General features: G+C 45.6%; 1 protein-coding gene across 1 annotated transcript in view; it reads left to right on the forward strand.

Annotated features, from left to right (window-relative positions):
• The window catches only part of PAPPA (pappalysin 1), a 174,535-nt gene that overhangs the window by 99,179 nt on the left and 54,217 nt on the right, over nucleotides 1-21,139 (forward strand). Inside the window, exon 10 of the mRNA XM_066201131.1 lies at nucleotides 4,433-4,629. Coding sequence (XP_066057228.1) covers nucleotides 4,433-4,629 — 197 coding nt within the window. The remainder of the gene's footprint in view (nucleotides 1-4,432; nucleotides 4,630-21,139) is intronic.

Below are 21,139 nucleotides of genomic sequence, written 5' to 3' on the forward strand. Positions count from 1 at the left end.
GTCCCCAGCACTTTGACGACCCTGCTCGGACATTCAAAGCCTTGTTTGAGGATGTGCCCTGTGCTATGAATTGGATCTCTTTATCTCCCATTTTTCTTTATTTCATGAGGTGGAAGGCTGCCTATCACAGATAAGTGTATATCCTGCATGTCTGCTGGCTGGTCTCTATCAGGCTTCACTCGTTTTGCTGATGATTTTCCAGCTTCTCCTCAAACTGGTGAAAGTGATGGAGAGTTACCTGCTTATCCAGATCTGCTCTGGTAGGTGCTTCCCCAGTGCTCACTAAACCATCTGTGTTATCTCAGGTGTCCTTTCATTTCTGAACCCCCGAAGAGGGATCTGTATTTCAGTTCAAAGAGCTGCCCCTTGCACTGTGCTCAGGCAGCTAAGGAAGCAAGGAGAGAGGGAGTTTGCATCATTTTCTGGTGCAGCACACAAGAGCCCCAAGATTATTTTGGATCCTAAAGCCTGACTTCAGGAGTTAGCAAAACAGGTCTTGCCAATTTGTTTCCTCAAGTCACACTTCTCCAGGTTGATGCTGCCACGGAGCCTCCTTCAGGGTTTCCCAGATGTCACAGAAATCTTTGCTGAACTGGAGCCTGCCTTTTCCCAAAACAAGGGCAAGACAGGAACTTTGGTTTGGCCCTAATGTTTTTCTGCCTTCAGTAAGAACTTTCTAAGGGAAAAGGAGCTTGGGCTGCCTGAATGAAAATGTGTTCCCCGAGTTCAGCTCAGCATCCTCTAGCATCCATTCTCAGTCCCCCAGAGATGCTCTCTCCTGCTGCCAGGTACTATGTCTGCATACATTTTACTGTTCTAGATTTAAGCTGGATTTCCAGGCAACTGCTTTTAAATTCTTTGAAGTCATTTTTTCCTTGAGGACAGATCAGAAATCCTTTATGTTCCCTTCCTCCATATCTCCTTCAAATCAGATTCATCTTTGGAGTGAGAAGTCCATGGTGTTGATGAACACAGTCCGTAGTGCAGGTCATGCATGACCAATCTCTGTGACCATCACCAGGTCTTGGGAGCCTCTGGACCTCTGTGGAGACAAAAATTAGCTCATGTTGCCAAGGACACAGATGCATTTTGTGTCACAGTAGTTAAGAAAAGAACAGAAAGAGCATTTTGCATCATTTTAGGAATAAAGCCATTAGCAACTTATTCCTAGTAAAACACCACTCCTGACACTTTCGTCTCTGGCTCTGAGCCTGTAGGACTCTATGAATATAACTGAGCATTGTTCCTACCACTGAAGAAAGGGAAAAAAAAGCCTCTTAGTTTTTATTTTGTGAGGGCAGTTTTGGGAAGGAACAGCCTGGTTGTTCTTTGCTTTGCTCATGAAAATGTAAAGCTCAACAAGTAATCTGCCAATCATCCAAGACCACCAGAAGAATCTGGAGTCAGAGCTGGTCCTCAGCACCTGAAGGAAGAACCTCTGCTCATTTTTGGCAGCCCACACAGTGATGCACCACAGCTGGCTGTTGCAGGTTAGTGCCCTTGTCTGTGTCTGGGAAGGATTTAATGCCAATCCCCTGTTGGCCATCACTCAGAACTGGGAAGCTCATGGGCAGGAAAGGCCTTCCCCTTCTCTCAGCAGTACTCCCCTCAATGCAGAGCACTGCACACTGTGTGATGAGACCAACAGATCTTCCTTAAAAGTAACCAGGGTTGTAAAGCCAGTTTCCCTCATCATTTTTCAAAGCACACAAAGGCGAGTGGGTGCCTCATCTCTCAGCTTCTGTGCATGGTTTGTCCCATGGATGGGGTACCTCTCCAGGGCCAGCACAGCTCCAGGGTTCATGACAGTGCAGTTCAGCAGGACTTGGTTAATCATTTAGGCAGCCCCCATTTAATTCAGACATCTCAGGCTCTCCGCTCAGTTCCTCCCTCGGGTTTTGCAGACTCTGAGCAGACAGATTTATTGGGGTCTTAGGCATAATCAGGAACAAATTAGCCTCTGTTAGGATCACACACTGTCCAGGATCACAGCTATTCAAAGGCTGCTTTCCCCTCCATGTGGGTATGAATTAAGTCATTGGGCTGAAGTAGGTCTTGAGTATTCTTTTATCCCAAACACATGATCTTATCAGAAGCCCATTACGTTTATCATCGCATTAGGAGGGAGCATTTGGAGCCAGTGCAGGAGCACGTTGCTCTATAAACGTTGTGCTTACTTCAGTGCCTGTCGTGAAAAGAAGTCAGTGATTTGGGAAGGCCGGGAAACACTGTCTAAATGCATGTGCCTAAAATTAGGCTGTGAGTTTTGTGGGTGTGTGTTTGCACGGGGGGGTGGCTGAGTCGGGGACGTGCAAAGGGAGTGTGTTTGTGTGTCAGTACTTCTGTCAGCGTGGGAGTGCAGCAGGGTGGTGATGTTCCACTGTACGTGTGCATATCTGACTCTGCATGTGTTTATAGGCTGAAGGTCAGGTCTTTTTAACATGGTAGGTATTTTTCTTTCTTCCCTACACCCCCTTTTTACAGAAATAAGCATCTTTTCATAAAATGACAAAGAAACTTTTTTTTTTTTCAAAAAATGCGTATTTTCATCTGTTTGGCATTTGTTTTTGAGGATTTTGGATTGCTGACCTCAGTCTTTTTAGGGCTGAATACTTCTCAGAGATTTCTTTTGGGCCTCTCGCTCAAACTGGAACATAGTGGGTAAGCCAATTAATTTCATCCTACTGTCCTGAGACCTGACTAATGCCTTGACATGGGAGAGGAGCAGAACAAGAGACGCAGAAGGATAAGGTGAGGGAACCAAGAGTTTGTCTCCATGGCCATCACAGTGACATTCTCATTCTACCCATTCCTGGAGCTGGCCAGACACAGGGCATGGCTCTCCCAGGGACAAATGAGCCCCATGGGGGTAGCACTGCTGGGCTGCCTTAGGGCCCATCAGCATATCCACCCAGACACCCCTGGAGCCATTGTCATCTCTTGTCTGGGAAATACTCCCCCAAGCTCTTTGAGGGGTGGGGTATATGTTTGGTGGCTCCCAGACAAATGAAGATGTTAAGATGAGACATGTAATGGCAAGAAATTTGGCCACCCTGGGAATATTCATTCAGGGCTGCACTCATACAGCTGAAGCACTTCCAGACTTGTGCTCCTTTTCACCAGCTCGGATCTCTGGCCTGACAAATGCACAGTTCCCTACATTTATGCACATACACAAGTTATCCACTGAGGCTGTGATGAAATCAAACCATAATGACATTTTACTCTGATAGACTTCTCCGTTCTTTCAAAGCCACCCTCTTTTAAAGACCTGGAATATTGCACAGGAGGAAAAGGAGTGAAAGTCATTAAATAATTGAATAGCAATAAACTGATTTTTTCTGGCTCATGATGGTATTTCACTGTGTAAACCAGGAGAAAAAATAAACAGGGGATTTAGTAGATTGGAAGTAGCTCTAACTTGAACAGCCCTTAGATTTTCTGACACCTATCTCATGATAGTCCAATGCTACCGACAGGATTCTCCTAAGGGATCCTTTCCATCAGTCCAGCTAGCAGCTCTGGCTAATTTCATACCGTTTTTTCAACAGGATTATTTGCCAGACAAAAATACAACAGGCTGTCAGAACTGGATACCTCTGGGGACTGGCAATGATAATACAATACAAAATAGGATACCAACAGGTCAAAGGTTTCCATTTCACAGAGTACTCTAATGACTGAAAGTCATTATTGCTATGCAGTCTGTTTGAAAAGAGTAGATGGATCTCAGTTCAGTTTTTAATGGGCCAGCATTACAGAAACAACCTCAAAAATTTGGCATCTTTGTTGGCAGTCTCATTAGAGAAGCCACAGAATAAATGGGCAAGGATAATAAAGTCTCCTGCTGCTTTTGATCCTTTCAGGTCAAATCTGAGTCATGTTGGTTGAAGCCGTGTGTTTATGTGGCAAACTCACCCTCACACTGTGTGTACTGTATCTGCCTTGGACAAACAGATCTGTTTGGCCCTTTGGTCACTACAACTGTGAACCTGGCAGTTTTCACCATCTCTACAGCCACAGTTGCTGTTGTTGTTGTTGATTTGCAGATATCTTTTAAAAACAAAAAGGGAAATATTTTACACCAAACTCCCTGCTGGCGTTTTTCCATCCCAGCTGGTGGAATTATGCCAACACCCACATTTGCCTCTCTATGTATTTTCTATCACTGCTTTCTTCTATCTCCTTTTAAAAGGAGATAGATGAAAATAAGCAGAAACCCCCTAACATTAGGAAACATCTTCAGGGAATTGCCCAACACCATAGTTGGCTATTGTTACTTGGCTTTCTTTAAATCACCTTGGTATGACCCAGAAGTGACCAATGCTTCCAGCTCCCAATGACCTGACAGATACACGACCACTGATGGTATCAGGTCCTAGGAACTACCCTGCAGACACGTGTGGTTTCTTTTCTCTGTTTCCCCTGGCAGATGAGCCCAGTAGATGCTATTTCCATGATGGTGATGGAGTCTGTGAGGAGTTTGAGCAGATGACCAGCATCAAAGACTGTGGCGTTTACACCCCCAAAGGCTTCCTGGACCAGTGGGCTTCCAATGTCTCTGTCTCACACCACAGTGACCAGCAGTGCCCAGGGTGGGTGGTCATCGGCCAGCCAGCAGCAACTCAGGTAAGGACAGCATGTTCCTTTTCCTCTCCTGCAAGTCCAGCAAGGAGCAGAGCTCTCAGGTGGAGCTCAGTGTTCAGCGTTCAGGGGTGCTCTTACCCCTGCCTGGTCACTTGTTTCATCAAGGATGGCCCCTGGCAGCAGTTTCTCTCTTTCTGAGCCTAATTAGCAGTGACGAGTTGAAATTCAGCCCCAGTCACCCAACTCGAACTGGCTGAAGTTGTGGCTGGATTGATTCAAAGAGCTGTGCAGGAGTCACCTCTCCCAACCATCATCACCTCAGAGATAGACGGGCTCCTCACAGCAAGCACTGGGCAATGAGTTCTGAAGGCTAATGCCGAATAATACAAAAGAGTGTTCTTTCTTTTTTAATAGTTTTGTGTTTTCTGCCTCCCAGTTCCATAAAAGCACCCTATTGTTCTATTCTGAGAAAGGTCCTGTCCATTCCCAAAGCCATTCATTAGCTTTAACCCCCTTCTCCTATGTCTCCTTTGTAACATAAATAGCTCCAGTTACCATAACTTTACCTTTTGTCTCTTTGAGAGAATTAGATCCAAATGAGTTCAAAAAAACATTGGACAAATGTCTGGAAAACAGAGCTGTACATGATGCAGATGCAGCAGTTCAGATACAACCTGATTTGGGACAGCCCACATTGCTTGTTGATGATTTTTAGAGGGAAAGGATCTTCATATATAAGAGCTGCTTTGTATATTCCTCCTTCAGCCCTCACTGTTGTCCCTTATTAGAGACACAGAACTTATCACACCTAATCAGCTTTGGCTGGCATCTGGTTGGATGCAGAGAAGTTTTTCTAAGAATCTAATTATCCAGGAGGTGTCTTGAGTGGGCAGTGCAGAGAGGAGTGCCGTGTCACAGATATGACAAGCAGATCTCTCTGTGAATGGTAGATGTTAAGCATTTCCAGTTGGCTTGCAAGAGAAAACATCTTTATGCAAGAGACTTGGCCTTGCTCACATTGCACAAGTCTGTAACAAATTAATGACCAGGTCAGTTCTAAATGCACAAAGCGTGGTTAGCTGGCAGAGTATCAAGACAGAATCCCGAGCCCAGTATTGACTTTTTGTCATGGTCTCATTTATTATTTCACACTGTAAAAGGAACTTTCCTCTGGACCCTTGCTTGTGCCTTCACAACTTCTTTCTCATTCAAGCTCCCTGTGCAGACCAAAGGCCAGGGGCTCCAGTTCAGGTGCTGTTTTTTGGGCATGTTCCCAGGCATTCTGCCCCTCTGCAGCTGCTCCAGAGCTGCCCTGGTTTTCTCTGAAGCACTGGCAGGAGCTCAGCCACACCATGCAGTAGATAACATATGGTCCTGTGGTGGAAAAACCGCCACCACACACGCACATAACAGAAAGCCCTGCTGTGTAGCCACAACTCGGGCGTGTTTGTTGTACCCAGATGAGATGAAGTCCTCACAGCCTTGTTTTAAAAACAACAACAAAAAAAAAAAAAGGGCAAAAAAAGCTGTTGTATTTAAAGGCAGAGCAGTGGCATATCACACACTGGTAGAGTGAATGGGAATATGCCTCCTGTTATTGCCTGGCCCCTGGGGAGATAACAGCGTGCTATTTGCTTCCAGCAAAAAGAATTTTTGCTTTAGCTCAGCTGGTCCTATTACACCAGTTTGAGTGCATGGGGTTCATTGACTTTTTAATCATATAGATATTGGGAAAGTTTTTGTTTCCCCCCAGGAACAAGACAGCTGGTTTGGGAAAGCACCTGACTTGTCACTCTGGAGAGGTTAGGTGGGGCAGCAGGTCATCAGTCTGTTAGCTTGTGGAGATGAAAATTAACCTAAGATCTCCTCTAATCACTGCATGTAATGATCACTAGTGTGTAAACATGTTTGACTTCATTATCTGCACAAGCACTGAGCCTTAGGGGTTTTCTGTATTGATGAAAAGAGCACCTTTCCTCACCCAGATACCTTTCAGAGTAGGTTGTGTGCTTGTTGGTCTTGTGCAAACGCTTCGTGATGTTGCTGGGTAGCTTCCTGATTAACCAGAGTGGTATTTGTGTTGGCTTCTCATCAGGAATGCCATGAAAGATATGTTTGAGTGCAGGGCCCAGCAATATACAGAATGCATAAGCGGTCTGTTTGTCAGCCATCCCCGCCTCTCATCATCGCCCCAGCGTTCTCAAGGCTCTTAAAACATTTTAAGCATGTCCTGACTTAAAATGTTTCTCATCCTTAGATATCTCAACCCCAGGTTCTCTGCATGACTATCATAGTTCTGTCAAGGCTTTTTCTGGGGAGTTTGCATCCCAGGTTGGTTGGTCGTTGTGGTATCTCTCAGCAATATCTGCCCATGTGCCTTGTTTACTGCTGGGGGATTGTTGATAAGCACAAGCTGGAGAGCACGTTTTTGTTATTGTAGGGCTGTTTCTGTGACCTCTTTGCTCAGTTCAGGCACTGTCTGCAGCTGGCTTTTCCTCAGATACCCGCACTTAGTTATTACTTTGTGATGGCTCTTACATCACTTGTTAGTGGGAGGCTGTCGAATGGCAACATAGTAAGGGAGATAAAAAAGAAAGCTCGCAGTATAAGATTTGTTTTGAACAATAAAATGCTTACAAAGAATGACACAGTCTTGGCGAAGAGATACAGATTTGAAAAATGGAAAGGTCAAACAGCCCCCCCCCCCCTTTAAACAATCACCCTTTCTGCAGAAGCAAGACTGAGAGACAGCCACTTCTACTTTCCTGGCAGCCACCCTTCAGTGCTGATTAAGAAATATTCTCAATACTGACAGCATCATATTCAGAGCCAAAGAAGGCAAGTCAGCAACACTGCACCAGCACAGAAATGCAAACACCAGTGCAGGGTACTTTTGCAGATTGATTTCTAATCTTGCATCCTTCACAGACCTGGAATCAGATGCTGCTCAGTACCTGTTGTCAGCTGCAGGAGGAATTCAGCCATGAGGGCTTTGCTCACTCATGAGCTGGTTTTTTTTTCCCCTCCTGATTCTGCTGTGAGTTTGCAAACAGCCTGTCCCCTCACACATCAGTTTTCTTTTGCCACAGTTTATGCTGGGTGAGGGCATTAGCTCCTGTTAGTCTCTCTTGCTGGAGTCAGTTGTACTGAGCAGGGAGAATCTGGATATTTTGCTAAGGTGTCTGTACAGATGTGCTTCTGGAGGAAGCCTCTGGCAGGCCTGGAATATCCAGGAGGAATGCTCCAGCTGGGGTGAGCAGAGCACAGGCAGATGAGTGCAGGCTGATCACAGAACACTGGAGATGTTATTTCTCCGTTCCTCTTGCTGGTGACACTGCTTTTGGAGAACTGATTCACCTGCAGCTTCCCTTTGGGCCTTTACAACAGAGAATTATAGGAAGAGACTAACGGGTCTTTAGGTGGCTGATTCCTGACCTTGTTACTCCTGTCACAGCAATGTGTGCTCAAGACTTGGCTGTTGGTGTGGGTTGGTGATTTAGAGGGACAGTCCCCCAGAAACTGTCTTTTGTTGCATTTCCTCCCAGCTGTGCAGAAGTTGTTTAGACCAAGTAACTATATATATATACACACACTTTATATATATATATATATATATATATATGTATATATATATATATATAATGTAACTTTTTTTCTCCCTATGCCATTGTTTGAGCTTGGTTTTCCAGTGTATGGAAAAAGCCACACAGCTCAGGCACAGTTAACAGAACAGGGACTCTTTCCCAAGGCTGCTGGGCACAGACAGATCCTGGGATTCGTTTTCATTCCCGGACTAAAGAACACACCCTGTTCTCCTCTGGGTACCCCACAGGGGCTTCTATGGAGTAAGATGTTGTGGAAGAGGGTTCTTATTACATCTTTCCCACAAACAGAGGCCCCCTCCTGCCCCATTACTGTTCCCACAATTGCACTCATCCAGACTTGCTGCAGCAAACCTTCCACCAGCAGCAAAGATGTCTAGAATTGCAGTGTGTCTGGAATAGCCCACAAAAGGAGAAGACAGAAGAACAAAAATATCCTGACTACTTAAAGAAATAACATGGTAGAGCAAGGGCTCCAAGAGTGGTAAGAAAATACCATAAGAAAATCGAAGAGAAAGTTGATGAAGTTCTCTGCCATGCAGTTTTATTCCGTCTAATAAATATAATGCTGAAGGTAATTCCCCAAAGATCCAGTAGAGCCAGCAAATAGAGTAATCCTGAACAGAAGTGGAAAGAGAGGAAACCTGCAACTTTTAATGGAGAAGCCATTCCTTTCCTTTGGGGTGATCTTGCTGAGAGGAGGGAGGGTGTCTGTCTGTCGGCTCTGCAAGTGGCCCTTTTTGAACTTCCAAATTCACAGCCAAGTCCTGTTGCTCTTCAACGGTAAGAGTTTTGTTGTGGTTGGAGGGATAAAAAAAATCCCCATTTTTAATAAGATGATTTGCTTCGCAAATGTCTTTGTTATTTATAGCCGAGCCAGACTTTGAACCACTAAGCTCTGGAGGATGAGGGCAGAATCCCACTAAGAAAAACCATTAATGGAGGAACCATGAGTGATCAGAGACCAGTTCTGGAAAAAGATGAACTGGACACTGTGCACAGGCTGTCACAGAAGGAATGTAGGTTTGCTGTATTCAGCTGAGATCATTTCCAGTACTGGCTGATCCACCAAAGGGCTTCAGCTTAGGTTACACAGTCTCCAAGTCTAAAGTTAGTTCCAGGGGTCCAAAATTTTGTCTTCATTTCCCCTGGAAACTACAGACCAGCCAATTTGGTCTTTTGCCTGAGGCTGGAGAGCTGCGTCATGAGCCTGGCCCTGACTGTCAGGCAAATTCAGCCTGGAATGCTCCTTCCTTGGATTAGGTAATGATATTTTTCATTTTTTTTTCTTTCAATGTGCAGTGATTAATTAAGTCTTATCACAGCCACATTGCTTGGTTTCTGTTCCATTTAATAGAGGTGGAAATGGGAGCACAGAAAGGTAAAGCTACTGTTTGAGGATTAGGTCTCAAAATCCCTCAGAGACATTGCAGGCACTGGGCATTACTGAGCCTAAACCTCCCAAGGACTAGGAAGTTCAGGATGTCTTGAAAGGGAAATGTTCCTATCTTGGATAAAAAGAAAACTGTTCAGGGCTTGCTGAGAGTTGCTGCCTGGGAGCAGAGCCCTGGAGGGGTTTGAGGTCATTAAATCTGCATTTTAGCTCTGTCAGCCCCCTCACATCATTCTGTTTGTGAATTAATCAGTCTTGATCCTTGCACAATTTAGCTGTTCATTCCCAGTACAAAAGGACTGGAAAACTGTCCCACCATCTCCTTGCCTTAATGGCTGGAAATACTGCTTCCCACCTGGCTTGCTGGGAAAGTTGGATTCTGCAACTTTTCTGCCAAAGGAACTGCACTGGTCCTTGTGTGCATGTTTGCTTTGCTGCTCTGCCTCATTGGAGGAGGTGTCCATGAGAAGGGTCCGAGGTAAGGGACGCTACAAGGATGTGTCATATGCCATCAGTGCCATAACTCAGCAATGATCTCAGCATTGTGGGGAGCTGCATGAAATGAGAAATGGGATTTCTAGGTAGGCTGGCTTGGAAAAGGCTCATTTGCAGAGAGTTGGCTGAGGAAGAGCGTTACCCTTAGGAGGATGCTGCCCCTCACCTAGCAGCCTGCTCCCAGTCAGAACAGACAGGGATCCCCTCCATCCCCATGGCTTCTTCCAGTGCTCCTCTGCTCCTGGATGGAGTAAAGCTCACACCCCATGGCTGATGTCGTAGCCTCTGGCTGATTTGTGTAAGGGGAGGACGGAGAGAACACAATGAGATGTGAGAGGAGATTCCAAGCAATTTTGACAAACACTCAAGGGATACTTTTTTTCCTTTCCACTCCCTTCCCCCCCTTGGTTTTTTAGAATAATTTTTCAAGAGCACATATGCAAGTCATCTAAGGGAAACAGAACAGTGAGTACCAGGGGCTGGTACACTGTGTTCCCTTTGTGTACTGTAGAGAAAATAGATAAAAGAAACAAAGAATGATGCAGAGAGCAAAGCAGCCAACCGTACTCTCAGAGAGGTTCAATCCGACTTTTCCAGAGATGAAGGTCAAACCAAAAATCCTCAGGTGCCGGAAATTGGTCCCATCTTCCTAGAACCAAGAGACATTTACCACTAATGAAACAAGAGCAGAATTCCATGCCATTTGTTGTTTCCAGAAGCAAGAAGAAAGGCAAGAAAGGAATATTGTCTTGGGCCGTAATAGGGATTATGCGCTTCTTTAGGAAGTAAATTACCATTTTATGATCATATCTGCTGTACACCCAGCCACCCACCCAGATTAGAGGCATCAATAGAGAACAGCTTGGACCCCCCTGGCATCGGCGAGCCAGGCAGCCAGACCCCCCAACAGAGGCTCTGCTCATTAACATGCACTCCTCTGAAAGGAGACCCCCCTCCTCGGCCCTTGCCCCTCAACCTGCCACTCTCCCCGTCTGCTGCTGCTGCTGCTGACAAGCCTTGGGATGCAGAGCATGTCCAGCCGTGAGCGTGGGATAGCTCCCCTGCATCCCATCCAGGCTGTTTGTCTTGGGTCCCTCTCCATTCAGAGCAGAATGGTTTTGCATAAATGCATCGACACGTCTGCTTTGTTCATGCGTGAAGGGTTCTCGGCATTTCTCATCCCGCCCCCGCCTGGCCCTCCTCTCCCTGCTCCCTGGCATGTGGCTTCACCAGCTTTTCCATGATTTCCCTGTGCAACAGCAAATAAACCTGCCTGAGGCAGTGCCAGCACAGTTAAAAAGGCCCAGATAGATCTAAACCAAGCAATGGGAGAAGGGGATGGAAAAGGGTGCAAGAGCAAAGCCATAATGGCTTTTACTCTGTAATTTGGTTTCATGTTCTGCACAAGGAAACATGTCAAATATGTAAACAGAGCTCTCCAGGGTTGTAATGTAGCTACAAAACCACGGATGTACAGGCAGGCAGGGTGCTGCTCTCCAGCAGAACGGAATGCCATCCTCAAAACCACAGGGTCATTTCTTTAAGCTGAAAGTAAACTTTCTCATGCCAGGAACAAAGAATTCATTTTTTTTCTTGTAAATGAAGGATTGTCTGCACCACTTGTTTGGAGTACCATAGGCATTTTAGCCCACATTGTCATAAGACACCTCGTATTTTGAATGCCAATGAATTTCAGGGTGTTCGTCTTAAGATGTCTCTAAAAGGCATGGTTTTGGAGGATGGTGTTTACCCAGTACTGTCCTGAAAGTGTCCTGAGTCAATCCCTCTGTCCCCACCTGAAAATAAGAATCACCTTCAATAATAATAGTAATAATGATAATAATATTAATAACACACATGAAAAAACCCAACAAACAAAGTGGGAACCATTTGGATACATTGTTGAGCTGCTCCAAGTCTCTCCTGAACTGTGCTGCCTTAGTTGGAGCTGTAACTGTGGAGGAACCCCACATCTGTGCTCACTTTTGGAAGTGCTCCCTGCAAAGCTGGAGGACCTCTCTTTCCTCTGAGGTCATTTCAGTGGGGAATCTGATAAGAAGACGTGATTCACCCTGGTAATTCAAATTCACATCTGGTAAGTGGCCCAGCTCCCCGTGCTATCAGCAGGAATCTCCTGGGGACTGGGTTTCCACCATCATCTCAGGGTCTGGCTCCAAGCTCTCACACGTGCCAGGAAATGGTTATTTGCAGGATCAGTGCTATTATCTGTCCCCACATGTACCTCCTCTCTGGGAGAAGCCCTCAGCTCAGGAGAACATCAAGTTCTGCTCAGCTATTTTGGTCATTGGGCCAAAATCCCTACAGTTAGCACTGCTGGCAGTGAATGTCATTTTTCCATTTTTTTGGTAATTAACCCCTGCAATCATCATGCTCAGAAGGAATAAGTCACTCCGCAGAGAGGGGAAGGTGAAGCTTAAGGTAGAGATGACCTTCTTCCCACCTTTGCCCATCCAAAATCCCTTTGAAGTATTTTGCCTTCCAGCAGAGCTGCTCTGTCACTGTGTGCACACTGTGAGCTGTACCAGCTGGAGAGGGAAAGCCTCATTCTGTGGAAATTTACCTGTCTCCCAGTGGTTGTTCCTGGTGAGAAAGGCTGAGCCTTGGCAGACAGGTGTTCCTCCACCCCCTCTGCTCCCAGTCCATCTTCTCAGAGCCTGCTCCTGAAGGGCAGGGAGGCTGAAGGAGCTGTGAGCTTCCTCTTTAACACAACACTTTCATTCCTCCGGTAACTTCTGGGAGCAGCTGGGAGTTCCTGTGAACTCCCCCACAAACCTAGGACATCAAGGACTAAATGCTCCAAGTATTTTGGCTTAATGTGTTGGAGTTTGGGGTTTATCAGAGCAGCCAGGGTTGTTCCAAGGTGAGAGGGGAGTGACAGGCATTCCCAGACAAGCCCTTTTATTGGGTGGAGATGTGCAGGGGCTGGAGCAGCAGCTTCCCTGTGGACTCTGCCTGGATGGTGCAGCTCACTCAGAGGAATTTGTTTGCAGGATGGTGGTTTCCTTACTCTGCAGTTTCAGTGGGAAAGGCCCAGTGAAGCAAGGGGGAACCTTTTGATTTGCATACCATGAGCCATGTCTTCAGGTATTGAAAAAAGCCAGAGGGTTTAATCTCGATTAATACCCCTTTGATATAGGGCTGGTAGTTGGATGGGAACTGAAAGTTTTTGCCAGCTGAGGTGTGACTGCTCCCTGGAGCACAGGGCAGCTCCTCCGAGCCCCCCTCCACATTCCCCTGGTGCCTCTCTGCAGCCTTCCCTTTTCCTATTAAATTCAGGGCCTCTTCCCAATGTTTCATCTCCCTGGATGTATCCAATTAAGGCCTGTTGACAGCCCAGAGCAGACTTACACCCTCAGGATTAGAGGCATGTGAATGTCTTCATATAGGGAAGGACAACAACAGGGTGTCTGGCTGGCTCACTGGGAGCACAGTGGGGAAAGCTGAGCAGTCTGGAGAGGGAAAAGGAGCCAGGGAGGGAGAGATTTGCACCCCCAATTATCCCTGCCTGTGGAAATGCTGTGTGCTGAGGGCTGCATGTGGTTTACACAGCGTGTTTACACGGGCCATAACCCTAAACAAAGCTGAAAAGCACGGCTTTAACTCTGGAAATAAAAGTACTGGAAACCCCTGGTTTTCTGCACATGAGAAAGTCTTGTTCTTTAAACACACAGATGTTTTTAAATGAAAAATCACTCTTTTGACCTTTTCTGAGTGTGATCATGTGTTCGGGGCTGACATTAACCACTGCAGGGCTGTTTGCCTCAGGCACAGGCACAGCTTAGCCAGGGGTCTGCAGGGCTCAGGGTGGCACCTGCCTTGGCTCACATCTCTGGGAAGTGACTCCTGTGCCCCCTGAACACTCAGGGTGGTGCAGGGAGTTGGGGTGAGCTATGGCAATATTTAGGGTTTGCTCCTACTGTACTGGAAACAAAAACAATGTTTTGTTTTGTTTCCTGCTTGAGAGTTGAAAGATTTGTGGCTTTTTTTTTTTTTTTTTTCTTGTGTATCACTCTTTTTATCAGTGTCATTGTCCATGTGCTTCTGTTCACCTCAGCCAGAACTGAGGTGGAGAACTCAAGTTCTTAAGGGATTTGTTCGTGTTGCTTTTATGCTTTCTCTACATAGCTGTTTGTTTTCTTCATCCAAACAAATGAATGGGACCAGCTCTGGGAAGGAAGGAGGGGATGCTACCAAGTGGATTGTATCAAGCCACCAACCCAGGAGCTGCAAAAGTATGATGAATCTAGTGAGCCAGAACCACGAATATAGCAACAAAAATATATTTAAGATCCTCCTAAAGTGTGGCCCACATTCTGCCTTTGATAGTTTGATTTTCTGGTGCCAGCTGCTCCCGAATGAAATGCTCCAGTCAAAGGAAAAACAACAAAAAAATTTCGCTTTTTCTCTGCTCCTCGGTGGTGAAAGCTGATGGGATGGGATTGTTTTGCTTTGCTGCAGCACCCCACGGCCAGCCTTGGCCCGCAGCTCCACGAAGCTGTGCTGCAGTGGACCTGGCCAGTCCAAGTTAGAGACGGGCAGCTCGGGAACCCGAGCGCTCAGCCAACAATAATGTTCTGGCTCCTGTATTTGTTTAACCTCGCTCTCCAGTGGACGGATATACAGTCTGCTAAAGCACTTATCAGTCTATAATGCCTTCACACTTCTGTGAGCAGTAATGTGGAAGTTGTAGACAGGAGCTTGTGCTGCAGCTTGAAAATGTCTTTTAGTTTTAATGAGGCTGATACACGCAGAACTGAAGGCATGAGTTCTTGTTTGGGTGCTGCTGCTTGATCCTGTCTGTCTAGCCCATTGCAGGGGTGCTGTTGCTACTAGTAGGAGTATTTGTGAATTTGAGCATAATAACAGAATGCAGTTCAGGGCTAACTCTAGGAATTAGAGCTCGGAGGTGAGATCCCAGCAGTGCTGGCATGGAAGACGCTGTTGTTAGAGAGCAGCATCTTTATGTTCTACTACCGAGTTGAAGAAATAGCAGAGGTCTGACAGGAATAAACAGGAGCACATGTCAAATTGCTGGATTGCACTTTCATGTGCTGCACAGGAGACTGTGTTGTGCACTCAGAACTGTCTCTTGATTCTGCATCCCTTCAGTTTGCATCTCTGAATGGCAAAAGAAGCAGGGGCAAGTGCAAATTGCACCCAGGAGCTCCAGATGCTGGGGTTTGCTTGTGGGCTGCTGTAAAAGATGAGTTGATTTTTAAATCCCATTAGTGCAATTATTTCTTCTTTTTCTCAATCTATTTTTCTGTAGTTTCTGGCCTTGGCTTAACTGATGTCCTTGGGGTGATCCTTTGAACCGTGCAAAAATCATCTGGTTAGGGTTTTGTTGGAAAATCAAAACTCCATATTGTTTTGTTGTTGTTGGTTTTTTTTTTTTCCATGAGTCCAGCAAGCATCCTAGATATTTGATTACACCTGGCTGGCTGTCAAAGCCCATGTGAGTTTGGGATAGGGCCAGTCAGAACTGATTTACAGTTTTTTTCAGGTATGCCATGTGAAGTTTATGGTTTGATGTGATTTTGATTTGAACTCACTGGTTTTAAATGAAGTTTGCTTTGAATCTGGAGATAACAGAAATTCAAAGGGAAGCTCAAAGAATGCAGGTCTGCACGATTTAAAAATGGAAATATATTGTTCATATCAGCTCTTTGGAAGTGAAATAACTGCATTTTTGAGAAAGCTAAAGTTAATAACACACCTTGAATACACATGCAATCTGGGCCATCATCTAATGGAAATCCCTGTAGCTCCTTTTCACTTGTCTCGAACTAAACCAACTTATGTGACAAAATGAAATAGCCCTTTGCATCTCCCACTCATTTCTGAAACACAGCCCTGTGTTACATCCAGAACTCTGAGGAAATTTCCCTTTGGAGATGAACACTATTGTTGTAAAGTAGAGGAATTTATCATCATGTCACATTGCAGGCAAACTATTGGTGCCCTGTCCGTGGTGTTTTCACAGAAAGGTCACTTTCCAATTACTAAAAAATCCAGTCAAATCTTCAGCTGAAAACCGTGGCTCTGTGCTAAGGAAGCTGTAATCTCATGCTAATAAAATACTGAGTCTGCAAGGTCCAGACACATCAGCTGCTCCAGGTTCAAAGTGGACGTGGCTGTGCTGAGACTGGGCACAGGGACTGGCAGCGGGACTTTATTTCATCCTGCAGGAGATGTAAGCTGCTTCCCAATCCCACAGCCAAATCCTGTTCTTCATTACACGGGGAAAATTGACAGATGAGATTTCCTCTGACTTCTGAGCCAAGTGAATCTGGGAGTAATATAGCATCAGTGTGTTACCCCAGGAGTTTAATCAGCTTCCAGTTGATAAAGCTTTTCTGTGGATCACCTGCCCACATGCCTTTGTCCTGGAGCAGGACACGCTGCAGTTTTTCATCTTTTGCCATCAGACCTTTAAGCACCCCAATGAAAACTGGCAAAAGCAGACAAAGAGCATAAAACAGTGTCAACAGACACAGAGAAGAGTTTTGGGGGAGAAGCTGCAGTTGATGAGCATCAGAGGTGAGGGGAAGTTGCTGCTGTGGAAGTAGCAGTAGACTGTAAGGTAAAGTGGCTGTTGAAAGAGAGAGACTCGGGTTTCTTCCCTCATTTTATGCTTAGACTCTCTGCTGCTGAATCTCAGATTTGGTTTTAGTTTTTTTATTTTATTTTCTGCAGCAGAAACCCATTGTTAGTGCACATAAAATTAAATATGGGAAGTAAAAAAAAAGTTTGGGAAAAATAGCTTTGAAGGTTTTCCTGAAGTTTTAAAGGCCAACCTGGAATGACCCAAGACTGACATTTATAGTTGGGCAGGCAGCTCTGGACTCAGATTTCTGATGGGATAAGTCCACTGACAAAGACATCTCATAAAGACACTTATCTGAAAGCACTTATGACCAGAACCTAGAAGAAAACCCAGAGCAAAATTCCTCGTGCTGCTGTGTGTACAATTTCCATTTGAGCTCTGTGGGCTCCTGAGGTTTGAAATGGTCAGAGAAATCGGCTGGGGTTTGAGGTGTTTGTTGGAGCCCAAATGGTGGCCTTTTTAATGGTTCGGTGCTCACTCATGTAGGCAACTTCATTTTTCCCTAACTCCAACCCAATTCCCAGCCTAAATGAGAAAAGCAGTGCAACAGCTTTGAGAACAGATTGGAGGTCTGTGCTGCAGTCGGCAAACTGGGTGGTGTCCATGTGGCAGTCAAGCTGCCTTACAATATTGGGCAACAAACAAGCAGGAACCTTTCTGATATTTAGCAACTGCACCATGGTTTCTCATCCTTGGGTAAGATTAACCTTAGGTCAGCAAGAACAATAACATATTTAAGAATAAAAGGTCTGGGTGACTGCCAGAGCCCTGGTCTGGCAAGGGAGGGAGAAAGTTTTCAACTGTAAGGAATGTGTTAAAATGCTGCTTATGTCATGGTTAGGGTCCTCTGGCATATGTTGAGTTAAATACAAATAACATTCTGCAGAACAAACAGATAAATATTGTAGATTAATTAGGTTTCAGTATTATGGCTGAAATCTGTTCTCTAGCTGGGTCTTCAAACAAGAGAAGATGTTCTGTTTATGCCTCCATGGGTTTTGTATCAGTCTGTGAGTTTTTCTGTGCACTTCTACACCTCACTGAGGATGTTTTGTTCTCAACAAATAGCTGGTACTGTGGGTTTTACCAAGAGATCTTGTTCCTGCCTGCTCCATGGTTACAGTTTTGCCAACAAGACAGGGTACAGCCCTTTTAATCCCAGAAAAACTCTGAGTTGTCTGTCTGGGTGCAGAAGTGTCAGCAGCACAGTCTCCTGTAGAAAGGAGTGGGGAGAGAAAGCTTTTGGAGCAGTCTCCACGTCCACCCTCCTCTCCAGAAGGAGGATGCTCACCACTGCCTGACCAAGTGCCCACGATGCCCCTCGCAGCCAGACAGAGCTCGAGGACATGGTCTGGAGGAAGCCCTGCCATGGTTCACCAGATGGGATTTTGGGAGCAGACAGATCTGGGCACTGGAGGTTTGCTCTGTTTCCAGCCGCCCCTGGGCATGCAGACAGGCACATCCTCTCCAACTATGGTGCCAGAGCTGAGTAGAGCAGCATCCGAGCTTAAATAGCAGCTTTTCTGTCTGCATTTAGAATTGTTTTGATGTTACAGTGCTGAGAACCAGCAGCGTGTGCAAAGCCTGAGGTGTCTGACTGTGTTTGCTCAGTGGGAAGGTCAGAGTGGGATGGGGTCTGTGTTTAACCCACTCCTGTGGGGAGCTGTATCCTCACACCTGTGTGTGCTCCCAGTGACATCTGAGCATCCTTTTGTGGCTCACAGCTTTTAGTCTCGGCATACCTGTGTGGTGTGGGTGAACATCATCCTCATCTTCCAGACAGGGAGCTCAGGCCTGGAGAAGCCAAGTGCTGCCCGGAAGGATGTACTGGGGCTGTGCACTGCCACATTTGGGCTGGGATCTAGTCCAGTGCCCAGTCCAGGGATTTTGAGATCCTTAACCTGTAGTTCAGCTGCAACAGGAACTCATCAACTCAAATTCACATTGCCTGCAGTCACGGGATGGCTGGGAATCATTCACAAGGGCGCCTTCCAAAATTTGCTCTTCAGCAAATTTTCCCATATTACTTTGAAGGAAATGGAGTTGATTGCAATAGTAAATGTGTTTTTGATGTGGCAAAAAGCTAAGTGCTCCCAATATATCACTTTTCCCTTTCTGCTGACACATTCCTTGGTCCCCCTGAGTGGGAGAAGGAAAACAGGAGAGGCGGTTTGAAGAACATGTTGTGCCTTTGATTGACAAGAGGTTGTATAAATCAGTCAAGGGGAATCCTCCAGGCATTCCCTCTTGTGGGAAGATCCCACAGTGCTCCCTGGCCTTGATCATTCTGTCTGGCGATGTTTGTGTACAAAATGTGTGGGTGGGAGACGAGCTGGATTTGAACCTCCGAGAGGAACAGACATCAGCTCTTCTAATTGAAAGCAGCTTCCTCGGGAGGGGGATGACATGGGCTTCCAGTAACTAGACACAAATAGTCGCCGCACACTTTGGAGCACACACTGAGCTCCTGTGGATATCCCAGTTTTCTGTGTGGGTCCGAGGATCTGGATAAGCCCCAGTGAGTGAAGTTTGGAGCGCTGTGTGATGCTGTCACTCTTCAAAGCAAATGCTTCAGTGATTGGTAATACCCTGAAATGAGAAGTGTATCTATGCGTTCTCCTCTCGGCAGCTGTCGGGTGCTTTAGCTGCTGGTTTGCATCACTGTAGCAGACTGGAGGACGTTGGGATATGATCTGTTTCTCATAAATGTGAATTCCTGTGAACAGCAATGATGAGAGATGAGATATTCTGTCTTCCAGGCCATTGGAACTTGTAGTTCTGAAAGTGCTGGTACTGCAGTAATCACAGAGTCATTTAGCTTAGGAAAGATCTCTAAGATCATTGAGTCCAACCATTAACCTAATTAACAGGGGCCTTCTGGCTGCTGCTACATTCTAGGGATGCCTTAAAAGCAGAGGTGTAAAAGACTCTTCCAGCAGGTGTGATGTGACATTCAGTACCCGGGAAGAATTGAAATGGGGATGATTTACGAATTCTGTTGGAGCCTGGTGAGATGGTGGAGTCTGTAGGTGACAGGAGTTGTTTATCCAACAGGGAAACTTAAAGAACTTTTTTTTTTTTTTTTTTTTTTTTTTTTTTTGCCATTAGCTAAGTTTACTGGCCAGCAGCGAGTGGAGAAGATGCTCTTGTAGCCATTCATGTCTGTTAGACTTTTCCCACACTTCTCAATTAGACTGTTCTAAAAGAGCCTTTTACCCCAGGACCACTTTGAAACACTTGTCTGCGTAGTGATGGATCAACCTCAGCAGGGGGAAGCTTACCTAACCTGCTCAAACCAGGCCAGTCTGACAGCCCACGTGGCCTGAACACAGGCTCTTTATGCAATGCTCAGATTTTTGCTAATATTCTCCAGCAGAAGCAGAAAGTGCTAGGGTTCACACACGCACACAAATCAAACAAGGCATTTAAAAGTTATCTGAGATTTCCAGCCCACCTCAGCAGGGGTTTATTTTGGGTTAGAATCAAACTTTTGCTGAAGGTCTGGGTGATTTCTTAATACGAGTTTTCACTCATCCATTAAGTGGCACTTAAAAAGCACCTTTTTGGACCAATAGAGCAGGAGGAGAAGTAAGAATAAGAACAAAATCATATAAAAGTAATGAGACCTTTGTTCAAGTCAAAGAGCTCTCTGACCATGTATATTGCAGATGTGGGTAAGATAAATTCCCTAGCTGGAGAAGTATTACAAACCCTGCTCCCAACAAGAGACAGGCTGCTGAAAACGCAAGGAGGGAGAGTTGCGAAACAGTACATGTCGAATTGCTGGCCTTGATTTCAAATGCCAAAGATAGTTTGTGTAAAGCCTTGCTCTGCTGTAAAATGTAACACTATCCACTGGCTAGCCTCAATGAAGCTTGGTCCCAGTTGTTTCAAAAAATAAATAAACTAAAAATCTTCTTCCAGCCCATTAAAGCTGATTTATGTTTTGCCCGTAAGATTCCTCTGTGCTGGATCTCGAGGGACTCAGATTTTAAAGGGGATTACCTCACTTTTAGCCAATCTGGTTTCACATTCCCAGGCATCCCAGGCTGTCTTTGCAGTGCCCAGACTTTGCCTGCCGAGACCAAGAGGGCATTTCCATGCAATTATGGAGTGGGCATAGGATTTTGGGTGGCTGTTCATTGTCTTGTTTCACTTCAGGGTTCTCCTTTTGGCTTAATAATCAAATTGCTGATGGGAACAGCTTTACTGACAGCACACCAGCACAAGGAATTCCATCTCTTCCTATGGTCATGACAGTCAGTGAGTTCACCAAAGAGCTGTGAATCCAACAGGCACCTTTCAGATGCCCCAGGAGCCTCAGCTCTAAGCATCCCTCTAATGCAGTAGTAACTTTTTCCATGGTGGACATTCCGTTTTTTCTGTTTGCCTTGAGGTGAAGGCTGTGGTCATTCATGCTTCTTTTTTGAAGCA

This window comes from Chamaea fasciata, unplaced genomic scaffold (genome assembly GCF_029207755.1).
Source record: "Chamaea fasciata isolate MVZ Bird 193981 ecotype frontalis unplaced genomic scaffold, bChaFas1.0.hap1 SCAF_20, whole genome shotgun sequence".
NCBI classification, from domain to species: Eukaryota; Metazoa; Chordata; class Aves; order Passeriformes; family Sylviidae; genus Chamaea; species Chamaea fasciata.